The sequence below is a fragment of the Bradysia coprophila genome, unplaced genomic scaffold (genome assembly GCF_014529535.1).
Source record: "Bradysia coprophila strain Holo2 unplaced genomic scaffold, BU_Bcop_v1 contig_70, whole genome shotgun sequence".
NCBI lineage: Eukaryota > Metazoa > Arthropoda > Insecta > Diptera > Sciaridae > Bradysia > Bradysia coprophila.
The window spans coordinates 2649071-2673770 of NW_023503941.1; the positions used below are offsets into that span (position 1 = coordinate 2649071).

Consider the following 24700-nt stretch of genomic DNA (forward strand, 5'->3'; position numbering starts at 1 on the left):
GGAAATTTTTGGAAACTTTGGGAATTTTGGGAATTAATTCCTCAATCTTGGGCCCTAAGACTGGAGAATTCATTTGGGAATTTTGGAAATTTTGGGATTTTTGGGAACTTTGGGAATTTTGTGAATTAATTCCCCAATCTTAGGCCCTATGGGGAATTCATTTGGTAATTTTGGGAATTTTGGGGAATTCTTGGGAATTTTTGGAAACTTTGGGAATTTTTGGGAACTTTGGGAATTAATTCCCCAATCTTAGGGCCTAGTCGATACAAATACTCTTCTTAGGTGGATCTACGATGTCGATTTGAATCAGTTGCCTTATGAGGTACTGACACAAATGTGGGCTCTTGACACAATAACACAATTCTTATATTCCGTTCGGTCGTATAACTTAACTTAATCGAACATGAAACGGAAAAGCAGAAAGATAAATTTTTGCCCAGAAAAAAACCGACGTGATTAATAGAACTTTTACCACTTCACTGCGGTAAGCGATTTCGTACAATATGAGTGATAGTCATATAGAGACAACAAGCAAACCCTTTTAGTGAGCAAAAAAAAACCAAACCAAAACTCGCTATTTTTCATGCTGATACAGAAGGTTGTGTTTCACACCTTTTGTTTAAATCTACAAAAATGGGAATTGGATGTGCGGAGATGTCGAGGTTTTCTTCTCTTTTTTTCATTTTTATATTTTGATAAATGAACTCCTATCAAGGAATCTGAGAGAGTGATGATAAAGATTAGATCGTTGAAAATCTCAATGACATTCGTTTTGGCATTTTATATGCTAGCGAGCGCGAGAGCATACTTTGGCCCCCGCAACGTTAACTGGTCAGAGCGTGTGTCCCTACAAGCGGACAAGATTTGATGTTGTATTCAAATTGGTCCGGAAGCCATTGGCAAAATACGAAAGGAAAAATTGGTCACTGACAGAGTTGGTTATTGATTAAGAATATGGCAGCATGAGCAGCATGGATAAGATGACTACATAGTTCGTGACAAATAGCATACAGTCCACTGAGAAATGTATGGAATTACGGTCCATACCCACCAATTTATATTTTATGCAATAGATCATTGTCAATGTCGTTTGAGATGTCAAATGAGCTGTCATTTTCACAAAGCTAACAATGTTACGAAAATTTATATGGAGCTGTCATTGTTTGGGGTTAGCTTTGTGAAATTGACAACTCATTTGACACTATTTTGAGAGAAGAAACCGTTATTTGACACTGATCTATTCAGTGATGATATTGGTAACTTACGATGCCAACGTATAAAAGTATAAAAGACTTTGTATACTAACGTCACACGGCGTTTATTCCATTTTCTTCTCACATACGCTGAGACATCTAGTGCGATAATAAATCTCCATCTCCACATATGGAGCGATTCTAGTTACATAAATAACTATTGGTAATTATACCACTGAAGTATAAATTGGTAAGTGTGGAGGAGTGTTAAGGAATCTCGCGCCGCGTCATTCACAATAATTCACAAAGTGACATCTTCCTTATACAAAATGTGTCAAACTGTTAATTATTGTGAATGACACGGTGCGGGATTCCTAGCAACCTCTGTCTTCGAGTTTCGAGCTGGTTGTTCTCCTAGTGCCACAACAACACTCTCTCCAACAAGATTTCATAAAACAAATTGTGATCGTTTTTGGGGTAACTTTGACTTGTTTCGTAACATGCCTCTACATCTGGCAACGGAACCATCGTCTTATAATATGTAAATCTGGCATCAAATGTTATAAATCGAAAATTGTACGATCAATCTCCCTTAATGTGCCCAAACAAAAACCTCTTTATCAGGAGAGGCAACAACAACAAAAAATCGCTTTTATTTTCCATGTTCAAAGGCATAGGCAGGCATTAGAGCATTGCGAAATGTGAATGAATAACCATACCACACAGAGTGAAATTGATTGATATAAAAATGTCAAGACGACTGGTGAAATTCTATTTTGCTGAAAACATCGACAATAATATCTCATAGGCCGGTTGTGTATGAATAGATGACGATAGATTGGGGATGGGGGTGGATATATGAACAAGCCACTAAATCTGGACTCATTGAACGTTTTGTGTTCTGGCTTGCAACCGTCGAGGCAACCGTTGAACTCGAAATTAATTTTCTTTTTAATAGAAAAAAAATCGAATTTTAGTTCTTTCTCGTGGCAAATGAGCCGTTGCGATAACACAGCAGGAAATTTGGCACATTTTACAGTTACCGTCAAGATGAAACTTTTTTCTTAAGATTTCCAATAGCGGCTCCATCACCTGTGGTACTACGTTTGGTGTGATATATTTTGTTGTCGACGTCGAGGTCATGAAGTAAGGGTCTGCCAAAAGGGGCCCAAAACCGTTTTATCGCGATTAGGCGAGTAAAACCATTTTGGGAAAAAAACTTTTTTAGCTAGCCTTGTAGGTCTTGAAGAGACGCACATTTTGAGTATACACACCACCAGGTCCATGTTGACCTGTTGGTGATATCAATCATTTTGGGTGAAAAAATAGGTGATTTTCCCAAGTCCCTGACCGGCTGCAGTGACATAAGTCCGAGACATGGTATGTATGGTGAGAGAGCCCAGCCTCTGTAGTACCATAACATGTAAAAACATTCTTGGATAAGTTTCACTGCAAAGAGTTGGAGCGACTTTAGCGGAAGTCCACCACAAGTCGACGAAATTTTATCCCTTTCTTTCGACTGTTTTTCGCTCGCAACAGTTCAACGAATCGAATGAGCTATAAGTCAATAATATCTGTGACCCCTTGCCCCAAAATGTCTGATTTTGTTCGATGTTTTTGCGATATCACTCTTAAGGGCGGACGTGGAGGTGCGAACAATAATTGTAAAAGTGATTCTGATTTTTATGCCAAGAGCGAGTTGGTTATCCCAAAATAATCACTGGAACTGGCAAAACTATCGAATTAGTGTACTAACCTCGGTACTAACTGGACCTGGATATATCTGAAAGGAATGTTATAAAGTGGCCCCGTACATCAACTCGAACATCGGGAAATTGTTCCTTTTTACGCCATTAGCTGTTTCCATTTATCTTAATTAAAAATCACCCTTTCAACGAGCATCTTGAATCGATGTGAACCCGCCGAAAATCACTTCTTTCTACCCCGTCTACCCCGCGCAGAATATTATACAAGTCAATTTCAGAAATTCCCATCCGCACCGTAAATATCATGTTGTTTTAATAAATAATTATAAGACGTTCCCATCAATCCGTATCGCGACGCCATCGTTGTATAAGAAAAAATGTTCATTTAATTAAATAGCGAAGATTTCCCTGAACATGTTTTTCGTCGTTCGGGGTAAAAGTTTTCCGAAATTTACTAAGCGAAAACCTTAAATTGTTGTTGGGGTAAGAGATTTAAAACCATTTAAATGGCAAGTTGTACAATATGTATGTATGTTGTGTTGTCGGAACGAATGTGTTTGTTTTTGCCATATATTTAGATTCATACCACCGGAAACACACACTGAGCCGACAGACGATAACTTTCACTTTAACTTTGAGTTAAAAACAATCCTTATGCGAATCAATTACAAGTTCCCATTCCCATTATTTGGTTGGACATTTAAATGATGTTGTAAATTATGATAGAATGATAGACTGCGAAACAGGGGGAAACGTAGATTCGAGAAACGAATTTTGAACAGTAACTGTGCCTTTACACAAAGATGTATGCGAGGTTTCCAGTGCTCGTTCACATAATTAGATGAGCTGTGACTTTCGCATCGGCAAAAATGGAATTTTTCAATTTTGCCCAACGTTCTAATCCCACAAAAACCTCAAAGAGGAAAAGGTGACGCTAGTGTAGTAAAAATTAAACTTCCAAAACATTTGATATCAGTTTTGGTGACGCATTCTGCGCCTCAACGTAATCAATTTTCACCAAGAAAATTTTAACAAGAAAATATGTCAACGAGAAGTTTACCGATGAGATTTTACAACGAAAGTTTTACAAAAAAATGCGTCACAAAGTGGCAGATGATTATTGTCGTATGAGGGGTTTCCTCAGCATCTGCCACTTGTGACGCATTTTTTTTGTAAAACTTTCGTTGTAAAATCTCATCGGTAAACTTCTAGTCGACATATTTTCTTGTTAAAATTTTCTTGGTGAAAATTGATTACGTTGAGGCGCAGAATGCGTCACCAAAACCGATATCAAACGTTTTGGAAGTTTAATTTTTACTACACTAGCGTCACCTTTTCCTCTTTGAGGTTTTTGTGGGATATCAGTTGTTTTGGAAGTTTTGGGTAATACATAGAGTTAAGCAAGCTCTACAAGTGACAATTTATCCCAAGTCTACATACCGTACAATTACTGTGGGCTTTTTTTTGATTCGGAACATTTTGAGACATTTTCGAATTTTAACAGTCATCGATGTTCCCAGTCAATTAAGTTGTTTCCACTTATGATATTTTGCGCCAAGTTATCAAACACTGGAAATCACTTAATGCACTGGGTGCGTCGATGGACATTAAAACTCTGATAAATGATCTAAAATTGTGTTTCCTTCAGTTGAACATGCAGTATCGCCGAAAATATTTCAAAAATATAAAATTTCAAGATAACCGCCGTATTCTTGAAATGTCGATAAAAGTTTACCTTCAACGAAACTGTACAAACGATACTTTATCCCAACTCTCTACATACCGTATAGCCGAAAATATCTCAAAAATACGAAATTTCAAGATGGCCGCCATTTTCTGGAAATATCGATAAAAGTTTTCCACCAACGAAACTGTAGAAACGATACTTTATCCCAACTCTCTACATGCCGTACAGCCGGAAATATCTCAAAAATACGAAATTTCAAGATGGCCGCCATTTTCTTGAAATATCGAAAAAAGTTTTCCACCAACGAAACTGTACAAGCGACACTTTATCCTAACTCTCTACATGCCGTACAGCTGGAAATATCTCAAAAATACGATGGCCGCCATGATTTTGAAATATCGAAAAAAGTCTTCCGTCAACGAAACTGTACAAGCGATACTTTTCCCAACTCTCTATAGCCGAAAATATCTAAAAAAAATACGAAATTTCAAGATGGCCGCTATTTTCTTGAAATGCCGGAAAAAGTTATCCGTGAACGAAACTCTATGATTATCAATTTACTGCAACGGTGTATGTGTCATATAGGCCTAAATACAATAAATACAAAAAATTCAAAGAATTTCCAAGATGGCTGCTTTCCACCATTTTGTTGGACATTCTAACCCTAAAACAAATTCCACATTGAAACCTGAAACCTGAAATTCCAAAATGATCCAAAAATTTTGCGAACAAACAAATTTTTCAAATTCATAATTTCGCGCACATTTTATATGAAGCACGGCAACACTGATCTACTACACAATCATTATAATAGAGATGCAGCTGTGATATTTTTGTCATATGAATGAAATAATGGCTTTCATATAAGTGTGTTTTTTTTTTGTAAATGTGCATGAAAATGTTTTAATTAAATTTACAGAAATTAAGTAAAAAACTTCAATAAAATTTATTGATTTGCCGATGAAAAAGTGTTAAGATTCAATGTAGTGGTTCGATACGTATATCAAACCCACATGAACCATTTCTATTAACTCGAATATGGAGAATGTGCTGAAAATGTGTGAAGATGCTTCATTTCAAGTGGTTTTCAAGTGGTGTTTTCTCCGGATGTGGACCACCGTTTTTAATGATCTATAGCTCGTTGAACTCGTATTGACGAGCACTTTCGTTTGAACATAATTTTTTTTTGATTTGGTTCAGTATGGAAAAGTTAAAATGTTCGCCTATATATAGGTTCCTTAGTCTCCCGTTGGTTGTTTTCTTTTCTTAGGGAGTCGACTAGCGTCACGAACCTCCGCTATCGCTTCGGTTCATGATACAGCAAATCAGCACAACAAGTATGTGAGGTAAACACTATCTCTGTAGCGTAAATTCAATAATGAACAATTTTAAAATCTCGCGTCATAATTCAAGGAGAGGCCCTAAAGCTTGATTTCCACTTGACAGCTCGCTCTCTCACGGAGTACTTTTTGCTGAGTGGAAACCATACTCAACTGTGCCTTTACATAACGACGTATGCCAGTTTTCCGGTGCTGAATTGCGAAGAGTGATTTTAAAGATTTTCAACTATAAATCTTACCGATGAACTTAATTTGCGCTACAACACAAAATTTACGCTACGTCGATAGTGTTTTCATCTAATAGATCATTTTCATGACCTTGTAAACGTCAGACACGATCCCAGCTGTCAGACATGTTGAAAAATATCGAATGAATAGAACGAACGATTTTCATATAAAAACCAGTAAATTGAACGCAGTTAACGTCAATTAATTGAGGTTAAGGACTACTGGACGAAACATTTAGTGGGGTTACGTTGACAAGTAGCGTATAATGAAAATGATCTATTCTTGATATGCTGAAGTGATTTATTGGAAAGTCACTGGAAAGATACGTTGGCGATGCGAAGGTGACAGGTCATATGATTTTATGAATGAAATTTGGAGTTGCCATAACGGAAAAATTTGGCATTTGGCATCCTAAGTGAATAAAGGGACTTGCGTCACACTTCCACTGTAAGATCGAAGTAGCATGTACGCTTCCAGGCTGACCTAATTTGAAGGTAATATCAGGTCAGGCCAAAATATTCAGGTCTGTTTTCAGAGAACTTTATACTTTAAGCTGAAGGTCTTTTTGGCAGACGAGGCGTTCAGATGAACATATTTTGCAAGCATTTGGCTATCCTAATACCTAGTCGAACTACTACGCAATATGAGAATGATAAACGTCACTAGCAGCCTTACCACAATCCCCCTCTCTTCTGAATTTTACAGCCGTAGACACCTCGAACACACCTTTCCTTTTTCGAACCCTTTCTGTGTTGCTGAAAACTCATTTTTCACCGAATTTCCAATTTCCACATTGTTGAATTTTGCAGTAGTCTTTTCCTCTCACCACACTTTTCGCAACACACGTGATTCCCAGCATTAATGGCACACTGGCATTGACAGAGGAAAATGTTTTGAGGCGTGCAGTTCCGCTGAAAGTTTTGTAAACTTGACAACAACAAAAATCGTTTTTTCATCTCGAATTCGGTTTGAATCCAGCAGAGTGTTGTTGTGTCCATATCGCAGGTAAATTGGCAGGTATTATTATAATCCGGAGGCGAAATGGAAACTTTTGTTTTTGTCAGTTTTTTTGTTCTTTTTACCATGATTTTCCGCTTCATGGCCAGTCAAATACTCGAATTATTTCCCGTTCGTTGGGAACACATTATACTGTGCTCGTAAATGCATCCACACGAAAAACCTCTCAATTTCAGAATAAAAGTTCCAGTTTCCAATTGTTCGGAATTAAAACAAAATTTTCAGTCGCATAACAAAGTTGCGAAACTCTTCTTCCCTTTCCAACACCCATAGTCACTGCTAACATTCCTAAACAACATGTCCAGTCCATACAAGCAATGCTTTTCATGCTTTTCATCTTTCTTCCGAACATAACGAACTCTGTGCACTTGCTTCATTCCAGTTGTATAGCATCATCACGGCCCAAAGGACTTTTTATAAATTAATTTATGTTCGGTCTCTGATTATTTTCGGTCGGTGACTTCATCATCCCTTATTGGTTGTTTTTCAGTTGGCAAATTGAGATTTGTTTTGAATTGATTGATTAAGTACCCAAAACATTTCGATACATGTGTCCAAAGTTAGGGCACTTTGGTATACCAAAAGTGATGACTACGATCCAGATAGATGTCTTGTTTTCGTTGTGCAATAAATTAAGATTGGCTCACCTAGTTTGTGTATATTACGTAGGTGGAAGCACGGGGTTTCAGGGGGTTTCGAACATTTAGTTTTTTCATGTTGCAGATATTGCAGTGTCAAATTCTGTCCAAGATGTGACATATTTGCAAGGTATTGGCCTTTTTCACAAAGTATAATCAGCGTAACCTTCGTAAAAAGAATCTTGAATCTGACAAGAGCACGTGTGCCAACGTGTAAAAAAAAAACAAATGTTCAAAACCCCCTGCTGAACCGTGGCGATCCTCTTGTCAAACGGACAGTACATAAACAAATTCCATCATTTATTGACGCCGTAAGTGCACCTTCAATTTCAAAATATACAGCATAGCAGGTCATTATAACGTTTAGTTTTTGACATTTAAGTATAGTTTTCACTAAAAAAGAGCACTCCGTTCAGCCTCCGTTTACATGACATTTGTAAAATAGAACAAAGGAACTGTCACGCAAACGGAGTGGAAATTCAATTTATTTCAATTTTTTACTCCGGTTTACGTGACAGTTCCTTTGTTCTATTTTACAACTGTCATGTAAACGGAGGCTAAACGGAGTGCTCTTTTTAAGTGGAAACTATGCTTACGACAACTCTGAGTTGATCACGAAGGCGGTGACACACAATTGCGTCAATGGCTGCGAAGTTTATATGTAAATTGGAACTTAACAAAAATAAAATTCTGAATTTTCCAGAAAAATATTTTCTTTAAGTTGACTTCTCGTACTGTCTGTTTATAAAATTTGATGTCACCCGCCTTCGCGGTTGTCTTAACCTGTTCTTTCAGAACTTTGATAAATTCAATTTCCATTCCGTTTGCGTGACAGTTCTTTTGTTCTATTTTACAACTGTCATGTAGACAGAGGCTAAACGGAGTGCTCTTTTTAAGTGAAAACTATACTTTATTATATGACGTCAGCGTTATTTTGTCTAAATGTCAGTTGTAAATATTTAAAATTTTAGTGGACTTATAGCGTGAATACTCTCTCTGGCAGGCAAACTTCGTTTTGGCGCTGTCAACATACCAACTTATTTCTTCGTTTGCGTCCCAATGTGAACAAGTTTCGCATGTTTGAGGAGGGCGTCCGTTGTAGCTTAGGAGTTTTGGTTTCTTCTTCTGAGCATTTTGTCCTAGAAGTGAACCAAGGAAAAACTCTTCACTTTACTCGGCGGATAAAGAAGGGGACGAAGCGAAGCTGTTCAATTCACTCCTTTCTCCTTTGGTAGAGATCTACTCACCATTTTGTCTCTCGCAAGTAAAATTCATGTTTACGTCACAGTTAAGAGACAGCGGCGCTTTGCTGAAAAGCATACATTTGGGCGTTTTTTCGTACATTTTCTTAAAAGTATTCTGATGAAACATCAAAAATGAAGACACACAAATGTAGGCTACAATTTTAGCTAAGTACCGATGCCTCTTCACGAATTTTCAGGCATTTCGTCGAGATATTTCCGGAATTTTCACCGTCATATTCCTCTCCGCCTCGTCAGACGAAAAAATACCGACAACATTCTATACATTATCTCCATCACAATTTTGTGAATAATAGCATATGGTGCTGGTGCATGGCGTTGCCACTAAAGAGTTGAAACTTGTAGTTTGGCTTGACATAGAAGCAGAGTCCAGCTAAAGACTTTCTCGTATCATACACCAACACACCAATTAAAACTGTGTGCAATAACGGCATATCAAATGAAAATGATCCAACGGATTCAACAGAACCCAAATAATAACAAAATAATGTTCTAATCCCTCCAAAGCCATCATTCTCCGAGTGGTTTTATTACAAAACTACTAAGAGGAGATAACCCACTTATCATTCATCTCTTTGTCGTCCTATGTTTTTATGATGAGGATTTTCCACTTCTACAGAGGGAAAAAACGGTCTCAACTAAAATAAGAAAAACACATCGATTTTGCTGACGATGCCGAACGACGTTTGTAACATTTTTATTCATCACCATCAGTATTGAAACGACATAACTTGTGCTATTTACTGTGATGGGGCTGTGCGCGAATATTCCCATTCGTTTACATAATGTGGAGAGGAAATAAATTCAGTCGACGAAAGCATGAAAATTTTGTGTGCCTGTCGATGCTGTCTACTCCGGTATAATTTCCATAATATTTTCATGGACAAAATCTATAATTATCGATATGCTTTCACAGTTCACTGAATATGGATTTCTTTTGAGAATTAATTCATCCAGCTGCTTCAGCGCGTAATATTGATTGTGAAGCCCATCGAACAATATTTTATTGTGTGGAAAAGTGAATGGCCACTTCTTGAACGGAAACTGGATTTTGTCTACTTGTCCTATGTTCATAATTGATATAGGGAGCCGCTAACAAGTTTGAAAAAGTATTTTTGACAACTTTAGTTAAAATTATCGGGGTGTGTGAAGTTCGAAGGCCCAATGAAGCAGTTTTTCGGCGAGGCGACTTTTCTGCACGGTCAATATCGTCAGGAACGATATTATCGTTCAAAAAACGATAATATCGTCATGTGGACGATAACATCGTTTTCTGGACGATAATATCGTTCTTTCGGCTACATTCCAGATAAATGCTAATATAACGACTGGGTCTGTATTGAATTCTATCATAAAAAGCCAGCTGTCATTGAAAATATCCCTTTCTATCAGTCGAACTGTTGACGGAGAGGTTGCTGGATGTGTGGCAGGGCAGGTGGGATGTCTCGGAAAAGGAACGCCTCACTCATGAGTTTATTTCGAGTGTCCGATTTGTTCGTGAGAATGAGTGGATGGCCTTTGGACTGTGTCTTGGTTATGTATTAACGGGACACGGTAGCATGAATGGTTTTCTGCACAAACGTGGTATGTCTGTCAAATACGCCGGTATGCATGTGTGGAGCACCTAACGAGGACGTCAAGCACCTACTCGGGGAGTGCCCGCTCTACGAGGATCTTCGTGATCTGAATGGTTGTGGGTTACTCATTCGTAACGGATCGCTTGACGTTAGCGGGGCACTCAGCGAGATTGGAGCGTTTGAAAAGTTGAATCAGTTTGCGGTATCGCTATTCGGCAGGAGGTCGAGGTTGATGAGAGGGGACGAGGATCCGTGAATTGTCTTGAATGTGGTTGATTGTGGGGTGAATGACCGGCGCAGGATGAGTTCAGCTGGTTGAACGGCTAAGGCCAATTCCAGACTGTCTCTCGGAGAGTGGCGACTCCGCGCAATTCGAGCTAGTCGATCGGAGCTGGAAGTTCATGCTTCCATCCGAAGTGGTCTTCGATACCACCTACCCTACCCGAGGGTTAAATCGGTACCACGGGTGTTGGGAGCCCACCAGGATTGCACTATCCTCCTGGTCCCAACTATGGTTGAGGAGCCTATCCTTGGCTGAAACGTGGTGGCTGTGGTTCAAGTGCGTTTAATACGCTGGGGTACTGCTCCCGGGTGAATTGCAGTAAGGGTTGTGATAGGCCCTTGCCCCACCTTTGGCTATGCTGGTGCATGAAACACCGGCATATAAAGGTAGTCATTTGACGCGCTGATTGAGCGTATCTCAATCTACTCCTCTTAGAGAGGACGAGATGTTATGCCTTCGGGTGGGTAATCTCGTTAATCTAAAGATATTATTCTATCAGTCGAAACGACGTCCCAGTCGTCATACATTCTAAATGTGGATCGAAATGACAACGTGTCCATATCCGGGCCACCATCAATCGTTAAAAAAACCAATTTCAATTTACTGTCAGTTAAACGAACGGCCTCCAATGACTTACTACAACTCTAGTCGCGTCCAACCATTCATTGTTATCGATTGAGAAAATTGTGCCGACTTTTTCTGGTTCGCATTTGCATTTAGTGATTTTGATAAATTGCCCACCTTTTTCCCAACACGTTCGCTTTCCATCCATAATGTTTCCGTTTACTTTGGAAAATTCTCTCTTGTGTTGGAACATTGTTTTGACATTAAATTGTTTATGGGGAGTTCTTGTTATTGCTTGCCACATTTTACAATTAATCATCAAAACAGACAATTATAGTCAACTCAGTCGGTCGCTATTCATTTTTCAAATGGAAATTCATTTTAATGAAATGTATAGGATCAGCGCACTACTAGTGAGGCACTAATTGTAGATGATAGATTAAGGTTAGCTCGTTCGGTCAATGAAAGTCTTGAACAGGTATGGTCGATCGCCGAATTCGTCTTAAACGCAGTCACATTTTATGTCAAAATAATATGAAAATGAGTGCGTTTAAGTACGAAAATCAAATTTTTATGTCCTCCGGGCGGACAATAGACCATACCTGTTTTACACTTTCATTGCGTTCGGTACGTGTTTTTTATGCAGGAGGAAGCATGGGTGTTTCGGTGGTGTTTGAAATTTAGTTTCGCTATGTTGCACGTATTGTAATGTCAAGTATTTATGTGTCCAAGATCTTTAATTCGTGCTAGGTTAAGGTCTTTGCAACAAAGCACGGCAGTGTAAAGTTAACGAGGCAAGAGCAGTCGATTTGACGAGGGACCTGAATGCATGTGTAGGCCTTTGATTTTGGTGCAAAAGGCTTACTAATACAAATTCCATGAAATCTGCAGGTCAGTCTCTCATCAGGCCACAGTGAGATGCGGGAAAGTAGGAGAAGTAGGAAAATATGCAGTTTTGCTTGATACTGTTCATACTTTCATTTGACTCATTTGACATGACGGAAACCAGGCAAATACGCCGACTGTTTAGAGACCAGACATTAAATACAATTTATGACTTTTACGTTGTTTACCTCTGTTTTGCGTATGCCCACCTAAGATTTTTCTAGCGGAAAAATGTTGTCTTGACTCAACGGGAAGTCCTTCAATACAACCACGGAAGTTTGGGGTCAAGTTCCCGGAGCAGTGTTTTTGTTTTGTTTTTCCTGTTTTTCTCTAGTTCGTCAAGCATATCTCTGGATGTTTTCGCTCAAAAATCGTGTGTCATATGTCAAACGAAAAGTATTAACGATAGGAATCCCAAAAACTTAATTTTTAAGAGAATCAGGGTTGTGCAACAGTAGCAAGCAAAACTGCAAATTTTTCTACTTTTCCTGTTTCCTCGCATCTACTGTTAAGCCTGAGCCATATTCGTAGATAAATCGAATTAGTTTTCGAGACGAGTAGTTGTCACGCGTGACGAGTAGTTGACAGTCGTGAAGAGTCGTTGACACGCGTGACGAGTATTAACTATAGGACAATTTCAGGATCGGGAAACTCTCGGGGAAACCTCATCAGGCTGTCTTCAAACTTTCGATTTTTTTTTGTTTCATTTAATCCTCAAACTAGAAGCCGTGTAATCATCGAGGGGTAAATTGACTTCCAAAGAAGCTTGACGGTCCCTTCAAAAGGTCTTGGCCTCATAAGAATTGATATGCCTCGTACTTATATGTGTAGATGACTATTCCAATCTACTCAAGGCCGTATCACCTATTCCCAGTCCAACCCCCGGTATGGCTAGTGTCGTTTCTATTTTAAGACATAACGCATCAAATTTGGATTCGAACGTCCACCAAATGGTCAGGTGTCAGTTCTGGCTTTGCAGAGACACAGTTACAATTATCTTCCCTATTCCCTACACCATCTATTGGCTTTAGGTATTCGGTAAGTAGGGGTGGACCCTAAATGAATAGCGGCATTTAAAAAATGAAGAATAGCATGGATAGTGTCAGGCCCGTCAGGTAAGTATCGCATTCAAAGCTTCTTACATTGTGCTAATTATGCCTCAGCAAACATTACTAACTGAATTATGAAAATTGCCAGGCTTGAGAACGTTCCTCGTTCGTCTTTTCTAGGACGATGTCATGGTGTAATTGTGTTGTACAGAAGGACCAGAAAACATTTTCTCCCCAAACTCGTTTGAACAATTCCGTCAAGTGAATTTAAGCGGAGAAGTGATTAGAGTGACAATCAAAACTGAACTTACGACTTTCTCGAACAAAAATCCATTTGTCATTGGAATGAAACCCGTGCTCAGTTAATTTCGATTAAGTTTGTGGCACATTCACAGTAGCTCTCATTCCACTTAATTTTTAGCACCCATTGACCTTGTAAAATCGTGTTATGCGAACCACAAACGGCACAATCACATTTTCCAATTTTCTATTTTCTGTGTCACACATTCAATGATTTTCTCTTCCTTGCAAAACACTCGCTCCGAACACGAAACAATCACAAAATAAAATCGCCAGATAAACAACGAAACTTTACTTGCAAATCGGATGAGACGAACATTCACCACACCAATCTCGATTTCCGTAATTATGTAACACACAACACCTCAGCATAAATTTAAAAGTTCAAAAAGTTTTTGTGCTTACGCTGCACCATTTTTTCTTGACACTTGAAAACGACTACAAACTTCCCTGGAACCGTCCGCACACGCAACGTCTTCGTAGCTTCGTAACTCTCAAGTAACTGACTGCATTATAGCATTTGGCAACGGTTAATATACAGAAAATATCGCGACACTCGATGCACACACAAAGCTATGCTTCCGAACATCAGATGCATTGTAGAGACGAGGAAATCGTTGAGAGTTCATGTTTCCATTCAAGCGAAGCAAAGCGCATGTCCTGTTCCTTGAAAGCTCCGAAAAAGCTCTGATGAAATGTGGTGCAAAGAGTGCGAGAGAATTTTTTTTGCCGTTTGTCTGTTGCGCAGGTGTCGCATTGGCATGTGTTCTAAAATCAAAACTTTCATTCAAGATTGCAGATTTGTTTTGCGTAACTCTTTCCTGTACATGTATATATGTACACTCTCGCGTTGCAATTATATACCAGACACGTGTCGAAATGCATTTTGTATTCGCTGCGATATTTACGTAAATAACGACACAGGGGTGTAACTTAGAACAATTTTTATTGTCGCTGCTTAGAACATTTTTTATTTTTGTACCAGCCCTGTTGAATGTCGTTCAAAAACATTGAATCGTTTTTAGCCCCGTACGAAGTACAAAGGGGCTTATAGGATTACGATGCCGTGTGTAATTGATGGAATTCGAAGCAGACGGTAAGATGACGAATCCGCAATAAAAATTTGGGCCGTCTGTCCGTCTGTCCGTCACGTCGATATCTTGAGTAAATCAAATCCGATTTCAAAAAAAAAATTTCCTGAAAGATAGTCAAAATAGTGAGGCTAAGTTCGAAGATGGGCATATTCGGGTCGGCCCTTCGTGAGTTAGGGCCACCTAAGTGATTTAAGGTCTGATATTTATGGCAAAATAAACGATGGAAATGTAAATGACACGGCAAATGATAGGTATTGTCAATACCAATCCAGGAAAAAATAGTATGTTACATACCAAGGATCAAAAAGGTGTGTTTTAGACCCAGGTGGTGAAAACGTCCAGTGATGGAGCGACGCGAAGCGGAGCGGAGACTAAGGACGTTTTCACCACCTGGGTCTAAAACACACCTTTTTGATCCTTGGTATGTATACTATTTTTCTTCCTGGAGTACCAAAGTCACATTCCGAACAAAACATAACAACAAAACTGAACAACATACCGGTGCAAAAGCATTCCATATTGATGCCGATAATCCATATGAATGCCTAAAGAAGTCCGTTCCGTGTGCATGTATTCTCACAAATGTCGAAAAATAAGCAATCTGTAGGAATGCCGAAAGACATCCGAATGAATGCCGAAAGCAGTCCGTATGAATGCTGAAAGCAATCCTTATGAATGCATTGTCACAAAACACTAAAAACATTACATTCGCGTACATACAACAACTTGACACATTTGGGAAAGAATAAAGATAGGATCGAAAATGACATAAGCGGGAATGAAAATTGAGAGAAAATAGTAAGGGAGAATGTTGCTCTTTCGGTACTAAATTTGGTGAGTGAATGTGACGGTTTTGGTACTACAGGAAGAAAAAGTTTTTTAAAATTTGGTGAGTGGACCGTGAGTTAGGGCCTTAGAAGTGAAAAGCTACTAGGGCCCTATGTGTATTTTACATAGAACTCGAGTAAATTTCATTCGTTTTTCGTAATTTTTGTGTCATTTGGAAGGTAATCAAAGGCCAAATAGAATGTTGTTGAAAAAAAATTAAATTTGGGTCCTCGGACTAAGGCCGCTACTAGGGCCCTATGCGTATTTTACATACAACTCGAGCAAATTTCATCCGTTTTTCGTAATTTTTGTTTCATTTGGAAGGTAATCGAACGCCGAATAGAAAGTTGTTGAAAAAAATTAAATTTGGGTCCTTGGACTAAGGCCACTACTAGGGCCCTATGTGTATTTCACATATAACTCGAGTAAATTTCATCCGTTTTTCGTAATTTTTGTTTCATTTGGAAGGTAATCAAAGGCCGAATAGAAAGTTGTTGAAAAAAAATTAAATTTGGGTCCTTGGACTAAGGCCGATACTAGGGCCATATGTGTATTTTACATATAACTCGAGTAAATTTCATCCGTTTTTCGTAATTTTTGTTTCATTTGGAAGGTAATCAAAGGCCGAATAGAATATTGTTGAAAAAAATTTTAAATTTGGGTACTCGGACTGAGGCCGATATTAGGCCCTTCAAAAAAATAAAATTTTTAGGGCGATTTGAAATTTTTGTTTCATTTGAAAGGAACGTCGTACGGGGTTTCGTAATTGCGCTATGCGCAATTTCTAAGATGTACACATTACATAATAATTTTACTTTAACTACTTTAACCGGCGCATAGGCTTACGGGCAAAGTAGGGTGACAGACGCACTAGGGTTACGTACGCAATAGATATACGGGTTTGTACGGGGCTCAGTCGCAGCAAACGCTCCGACTGTTCTGATGGCTCGTTTAATTTTCTGAATGTTATAGTTTTCGGCAACAACGATTTTCTGTTATAGTAACTTTTAATCAGTTAAAAAACCCTTAAAGGGTAAATGTGACGCAAGTTCTCGTGTCTACTTACAAAATGGCTGGTATCGCTGAGGGTGACGCATTCTCCGCCTGTACGCATAAGTTTTATGAACAAAAAATTTACCCAAAAAATTTGTGAAAGAAAATTTTACAAAAAAATGCGTCACAAAGTGGCAGATGTTTCGGTTTTCTACCGTTTTAATTACTTACTTTAAGGACGTACTCTCCCTATTTTAACCATTTTTCCAACATTTGTTTCCTCAACATCTGCCACTTTGTGACGCATTTTTTTGTAAAATTTTCATTCTAAAATTTTTTTGGGTACATTTTTTGTTTATAAAAGATATGTGTACAGGCGCAGAATGCGTCACCCTCAGAGATATCAGCCATTTTGTAAGTAGACACGAGGACTTGCGTCACGTTTACCATTTAAGGATTTTTTGAAACTGATATCAGATATTTTGTAAGTTTTAAAACCAATATTCCATCTTCCTTAGTTCCAAAAATAATTCCAAAAACATAATTGAAACAGTAAAATCCAACTAACCGATATTTTTCATAAAATCAACATATGCGATCCATCAGAACCATTGCAACACACCACATCCATCCATTGCAACCGTCATCACCAAACACACATCATTTTGTATGTTCACACACACACACATACACTCACACAAAACATGCTGTTGTATGGCATTTGTATGGAAACTTCCGGGAGCCCTAGCTTCCAAGATATGAGTTTTTTCCAACTTTTGAAAATTCCATTCTTATTTTTGGGCCATTATTAGCCTATAACCAAAATTTCAGGAAAATCTATAGAAACGTTTAGGAGTTTCTGGATCCTGTAACTAACTAACTAACATAGGCGATTTCAATTATCTGAAAAAACGAAATTTTGCATTTTTATCATGCCCGCACGTTAGTTAGCGGGCGTGATGCAAGTCCACTACCAAAAATGTTTTAACAAAATTTTTTTGAGGACGGCGGAGCATATTTACAACAACTTTTTTACTTCTCCCCCTTAACTCCAACCCCCAAACTTAGATATTTGGAATCTGGGCATCAATACGAGTTCAACGAGCTATCACACGTTACTACAGCTTCAAAATTGGCCGACATATTGAACTTCGAAATATTGATGTTTGTATGAAAATAAGCAAAATTTCGAATTTTCAGATAACTGAAATCGCCTACGTTAGTTAGTTAGTTAGTTAGTTCCAGGATCCAGGAACTCCTAAACGTTTCTATAGATTTTCCTGAAATTTTGGTTATAGGCTAATAATGGCCCAAAAATAAGAATGGAATTTTCAAAAGTTGGAAAAAACCCATATCTTGGGAGCTGGAGCTCCCCAAAGTCTCCATACAAATGCCATATAAAAGCCAATTTGTATATGTGTGTGTGTGTTTTGTATATTTTGGCACATGAAATTGATGGCCATGTGTGTTGTTTTGGGATGTGTTTCTTGTTGGAAATTGTGTGGTATGGTTGGGCAGCTGGAAAAATTTAGTCAATTTCGGTGTATGTTGGGCAGCGGGAAAAATTTGGTCACTTTTGGTGTATGTTGCGCAGCGGGAAAAATTTGGTCACTTTCGGTGAATGTTGGGCAGCGGGAAAAATTTGGTTACTTTTGGTGTATGTTGGGCAGCGGGAAAAATTTGATCACTTTTGGTGTATGTTGGGCAACGTGACGTATATACAGTTATATTTACCTATATATAGCTATATTTACCTATATTTACCTATATATAGCTATGTTGACCTATATATAGCTATATTGACCTATATATAGTTAGTATATAGCTATATTGACCTACATATAGTTAGTATATAGCTATATTGACCTATATATAGCTATATTGACCTATACATAGTTAGTATATAGCTATATTGACCTATATATAGCTATATTGACATATATATAGCTATATTGACCTATATATAGCTATATTTACCTATATATAACTATATTGACCTATATATAGCTATATTTACCTATATATAACTATATTGACCTATATATAGCTATATTGACCTGTATATAGCTATATTGACCTATATATAGCTATACTGACCTATATATAGCTATATTTACCTATATATAACTATATTGACCTATACATAGCTATATTGACCTATATAGTTAGTATATAGTTATATTGACCTATATATAGCTATATTGACCTATATATAGTTAGTATATAGCTATTTTGACCTATATATAGTTACTATATAGCAATATTGACCTATATATGGTTAGTATATGACTATGTTGACCTATATATAGATATGTTGACTTATATATAGTTAGTATATAGCTACATTGACCTATATATAGTTAGTATATAGCTATATTGACATATATAGTTACATTGACCTATATATAGTTAGTATATAGCTATATTGACCTATATATAGTTAGTATATAGATATATTGACCTATATATAGTTAGTAGATGACTATATTGACCTATATATAGCTATATTGACCTACATATAGTTAGTATATAGCTATATTGACCTATATATAGCTATATTGACCTATATAGTTAGTATATAGCTAAAATTTTAATTTTTTTTTAAATTTTGAAAATTTTTAAAAATTTAAAAATTTTTCAAAAATTTTCAAAATTTTCAAAAATTTTCAAAATTTTCAAAAATTTTCAAAAATTTTCAAAATTTTAAAAACTTTTCAAAAAATTTCAAAAATTTTCAAAATTTTTTAAATTTATCAAATTTTTCAAATTTTTTAAATTTTTTGAAAAGTTTTTAAAATTTTGAAAATTTTTGAAAATTTTTTAAATTTTTCAAATTTTTCACATTTTTCAAATTTTTTCAAATTTTTAAATTTTTTTAAATTTTTTAAATTTTTTAAATTTTTTAAATTTTTTAAATTTTTTAAATATACTAATTCTTCCAAAAGAACTGATATCAGTCAAAAACACTCAAAAGAGTAAAAGTGACGCAAGTCCCTGTGCATACTTCCAAAACAACTGATATCGCTGGAGGTGACGCATTCTCCGCTTGTACGCAAAAACTGTAACAGCAAAAATTTGACCAAAGAAATTCTAGAAACAAAATTTTACCAAAAAAAATTTTGCGTCACAAGTGGCAGAGTTGAGGAAAGTACTTTTAAGAATTTTTTTTTAAAAAGGCAAGAATACGTCCTAATACGTCCGAATCATCTGCCACTTTGTGACGCAAAATTTTTTTTGGTAAAATTTTGTTTCTAGAATTTCTTTGGTCAAATTTTTGCTGTTACAGTTTTTGCGTACAAGCGGAGAATGCGTCACCTCCAGCGATATCAGTTGTTTTGGAAGTATGCACAGGGACCTGCGTCACTTTTACTCTTTTGATTGTTTTTGACTGATATGGAAGAACCAGAATTTCTAAATTCAATATCTCGGCCAATTTTGAAGCTCGTTGAACTCGTATGGACGCCTAGATTTTGAACATCTAAGTTTGGGAGCCATTGGAGCCAAGGGGGAGTCAAAAAAATGCTAAAAATGTGCTCCGCCGTCCTCAAAAAAAAATTAAACTTTTTTGGTAGTGGACTTGCGTCACGCCCGCTTACTAACGTGCGGGCATGATTGTCTTCGGCAATTGCCTAAAATCGATGGTATTTTACGACAATTTTTATGGTAAAGTGGTGTACACCCATGATAACGACTCTCACAGAGGCGAGAAAAATTTGGGGTGATTTAGTTTACACAATTTTATAAGCAGTGCACATAAATGATTGGCTCGTATTTCATTTACGGCTTCGGCCTAAGAGACCGTTATATTGAATATTTTTACATGCTTCAGTTGTAACCTTGTTCTGTCATAGTTATTTATGAAACAAGAATGATTTGGAGGTATTTTATCGAACTAGATGCCGATTGTTATGGCTGACGATGTGTTTTTTTTTCATGAAAATAATGAATCTCTTGACTAGAATTGGGTTAATTTGTGGTGATTTTGACATTACAGTAGATAAAGTCTTGCTGCTAACAACTTAGTCATTTAAAACGTCAGTTGCGATAGTTAATTAGGATTTGAAAATTGCAAGAGATTTTGAAAAACATTTCCACTGTATGGAAAAAGATGGCGCCCCACTCATTCCTGAAATATTCCATGGATGGCATTTGCTTCGAATTATTTTTTATTTCATTGACAAATCGATTAATCGACAAATTACAATCACGCCGTTAACTTAGTCTCGAACATTTTTATTCACTTTGCCAAACACTTCGGGAAAGGCCGATTTACAGTCATATTTTGTGCGCATTTTATCGTACAGGCTGTGATCAAACATTTGCCGAAATTCGTCTTCCGTTCTGTACGTATCTGAAACGAAATATCACCGCTAGGTCAGACATCATCGGTCAACAAATAATTTTGACTTTCTATTCCATCGAATGAACGTTCCGAGGCTATGAGGCCATATTCTAGGGGTATACAGTCCTCGGATAGTGCCATACTCTGTTCTGCCATGACCTTATCAAGAAGAGGTTTTTATCACTCACCTGCATACAACATTTGAAAACCATCACAATCCGCCACTAGACTCTCAATCCGGCGCGTAACTGGCTTAGCATCAAATCTACGTTGCGGGACACCGTAGATGCCAATGTCCACATACATTTGCGAAGTCTCAGTTTTCGGATGCACCATACCCGGATCGTTGGGTAAGTGGAACGGACACAGCCAGATCGGGTACACTTGAACGGCATCATCGATATCGCGCAGACATTGTTCCATTTTACTGATCGGCACGAGCATATCTTGAATTATGTGATTCTCTTCGTACAGTTTCTTGATCGCAGCGGTTTGAGTTATCTTCAGCAGGGAAACTTTAACGGGCATCAACCATCCGAATAGGTAACGGAACAAAATGTTGTTACCGAAGGGAACGATGTCCTTGAAATCAAATTGAATCGTTAAATGGATGAGATGTAAAAATGTTTGAGTTTTCATGCGTTTATTGACCTCGGCATTGCCTCGGATTAACAAAATTCACACAAAAATAATCACCTGCAACTCCCAAAATATCGACCGGGAGTGTCTGTGGAAATAGTCTTTTAGCGGGATGTATTCAACTATTTGCTTGTTCGATTTCATCATGTTGCGTACGTGAACAAAGAACCATGGCTTGTACCACTTGCCTATTTCGTTTATCTTTAAAAATAAAATGTCAATGAATGGCACTAGAAGGGCGAATGATGCGTCCCATCTGTCAAAATTGGAGGCAATGAATATCGAACGGACTTAAAACGGAGATTTCCATTTTAAGTGTTCGCGTTCCTGACGCAATGTTCTAAGTGTTCGCGTGACATAAAGTATCTACTCATTCTAAAGTAAGTTAGCAAAGGTAGTAAGTAAGTTAGGCATTGTCAAGTAATGGCGCTTGGTCAACATCACTGCTTCTAGCCTCGAAATTTGACAATTGTCAATTTAGTGTCCACGCTAGGAGCAGTGCTGCGTCAAGATATGGCGTCAATTATAGGATTAGCCATTGATTGGGTTGAGTATACTGGTATTCACCAGCGACGCGACAGAATACTCTTTGGATGACCTCCAGTGCAGCTTCTTCATACTTTACTTGGTGTAGCCACAATCATTTCAGTAGAATTGATGAATTGTGTTGAATGAAATGTTGGAAAAATCCAGTTCATTCAACACTGCGGAAAATCTTTTGAAATTGAAGGTGCTGCACTGAAGCAACATTGCGCTGCACTCGGATACACCCGATAATGTATTATCTGCTATCTGTTTTGAATACGTTGCATTTTCGTACTTACGTCGTCCTTGTTGTAATTGACCAAGGTTTTATATGAAGAGGTTACACCAATCGATGGGGCCGTCATCGCAAAAATACACCCAACTTTGCTGTAATTTTCATACAAAATTGTAGCACAATTTCAGTTCAGTTGAAGTTGAAGAGTACTGAAATGCAGTTAGTTACCGATAGCCGCCATGTTCTTTTTTACGATGCGGCCCCAGTGAAAAATGGCGATCGGCGTAACCTCCCCATATAAAACCTTGTTATTCACCATGTCGCAAAGTCAATGATTCAGTAATTACTACGTAAAGTCAACCAGTCGGTGAAATGAAACTGATACAAAATGTATGAGCCATCTGTCAAAATTTTCAGCCCATGTGAAAAAGTGGATGAGAAATGCATTTCACCGACTGGTCATCTAACTTCAATAAAAGAAAAACCTTTTCATAATCCACTTCGTTATCGTTAACTTTTACTCCTGTCATGACCACAGCCTCGTCTAATCCAAACTGCAGCGCCTCAACGAAGCAATTGCTTTTGTTTTTGGACGCTTCGTCAAATTTTCGACATAAATTTCGTATCCCTCGCACGGGCTCATACTTTAGTCGAATGTATTTAGTCGCTGGAATAATTTTGATTTCCACAGCCGTTAAGAATCCAAGCGTTCCGTAACTCCAAGGTACCGCATAAAATAGATCCGAATTTTCGTGTTTCGAACAAGTAATCAAACTGCCGTCGGCCAGCACCAACTCATACGACTCGCAAATATGTTGAAACAAACCGTAAATGTGCGACGATGATTCGATTCCCGTTCCCATCACTAGTCCACCGACAGTAAGATCATCCAGTTCCGGCACAATTGCAATAGTCCAACCTAATTTCGCTAACGTTGCCGATATTTGACCCATATTCACCAAGGGTTCGACACGAATGACACCGCGCTTTAGGTCCACCTCCAAAATGTCGATGAGATTACAGTCGATTTGGGTAAAGTGTCGTTTGTACAAAGGTCGGCGAAAGCTCATCGTTTGCCAACCGGGACGAGCTGTACACATTTTGGTTTTCATGCCAGACTTCCGCCAGTCGTTTACCTGCCAAAAACAAGTTTGTCAAAAGCAATATATGGTTGGTTGGTACAGACGGTAGTCATGTTCTTGACAAGTCGAATGATGTTATGAATGACAAGAGTCATATACAAAGGACGTCCTTAATTCTCAAGTGCTGCCACCTTATTTAGCTCAGCTGAATACGGACAAAGGCAGAAGTTTTTGGCGAGAAAAGCTTTAAGTTTCGCATGTGTGACATATAGTGGTGAAATAGCAGTGCTGCTTTTAGCTTTTGGGCGCCATAGGGCAATTGGAAAAATAGGGGCCAATTTAGTAAAGCTAAATTTTTTTAAGGACCTCGGGCGCCATTTTCATTCGCTCCACTTCGGGCGCCACGGGCATTTGCCCATTTGGCCCATATGGAAAAGGCCGCACTGTAAGAAAGAGGAATCAGATGACTCGCATATCTATTTTGTCACATAGGCCTAATGAATACGTCCTTAAGTATGGTTTCCACTCAAAAAAAGTTCTCCGTTTTGCCAAAATTTAATTATTTTTGTTCCGTTTACTTGACAGAAATCAAGTGTTTCGGACACTCTCCAAAATGATGACTTGAATGGCCCTACACGTATCATCCACACTGATATAAAATTATCAATTGTTGCCAGACAAAGTACAAAACAAAATAATTTCTATTTCCACTTATCACTCCAATCAAAATCAGTTTAATCGCCTCACCTGGCTCTGAATCTTTTTCACTTTGCTATCATGTTTCTTTGGAGCGGTGTTCAACCGAAAAACGATTACATTACGGACATAGTAGAATAGATTGTACACAAATGATATCGGTAGCAGGAAGAAACAGACGAACACCCAACGATAATCGATTAAAATTATTTCCAGCAAAGACCGGCTTTTTGTCGACATTTTTTTAAATGAAATTTATTTCAGTCGCTCTATCATCCGATGTTTACAGAGCGAATGTACCAACAGCACTGACCGGCTGACCAGCTGATGACCGTGTATGGCACAGCTGACGATAACGTGTCTGCATACCCATACACTGCACTGATGGTCTTATAGCGTTATCGTTTTATTGTAACCTAATGAATTTCCACCCAGAATAAGTTAGGATCCTAATAGCAAACAGATTTCGCCATGGACAATTTCACTTTTTCAAACCTCACAGCTCCACCTTCATTCCATATACATTTTCCCTCATTT

The 24700-nt window shown here is 37.8% G+C and overlaps 2 protein-coding genes across 2 annotated transcripts in view; both read right to left on the reverse strand.

The window, feature by feature from the left end:
* Window positions 1-14315, reverse strand: part of LOC119083657 (chondroitin sulfate N-acetylgalactosaminyltransferase 1) — a 65295-nt gene extending 50980 nt beyond the window's left edge. Inside the window, exon 1 of the mRNA XM_037193432.1 lies at window positions 13741-14315. The gene's annotated coding sequence lies outside the window, so the exon portion shown is untranslated. The remainder of the gene's footprint in view (window positions 1-13740) is intronic.
* A 6480-nt stretch (window positions 14316-20795) lies between these two features.
* Window positions 20796-24486, reverse strand: LOC119083674 (delta(24)-sterol reductase-like). The gene is made up of 5 exons (XM_037193457.1): window positions 24215-24486; window positions 22871-23521; window positions 21683-21826; window positions 21175-21568; window positions 20796-20995 (listed from the first exon to the last, which is right to left on the reverse strand). The coding sequence occupies exons 1-5, from the start codon at window positions 24401-24403 to the stop codon at window positions 20862-20864; spliced, it is 1512 nt and encodes a 503-aa protein (XP_037049352.1). The 5' UTR covers window positions 24404-24486; the 3' UTR covers window positions 20796-20861.
* Between the last annotated feature and the right edge of the window lie 214 nt (window positions 24487-24700).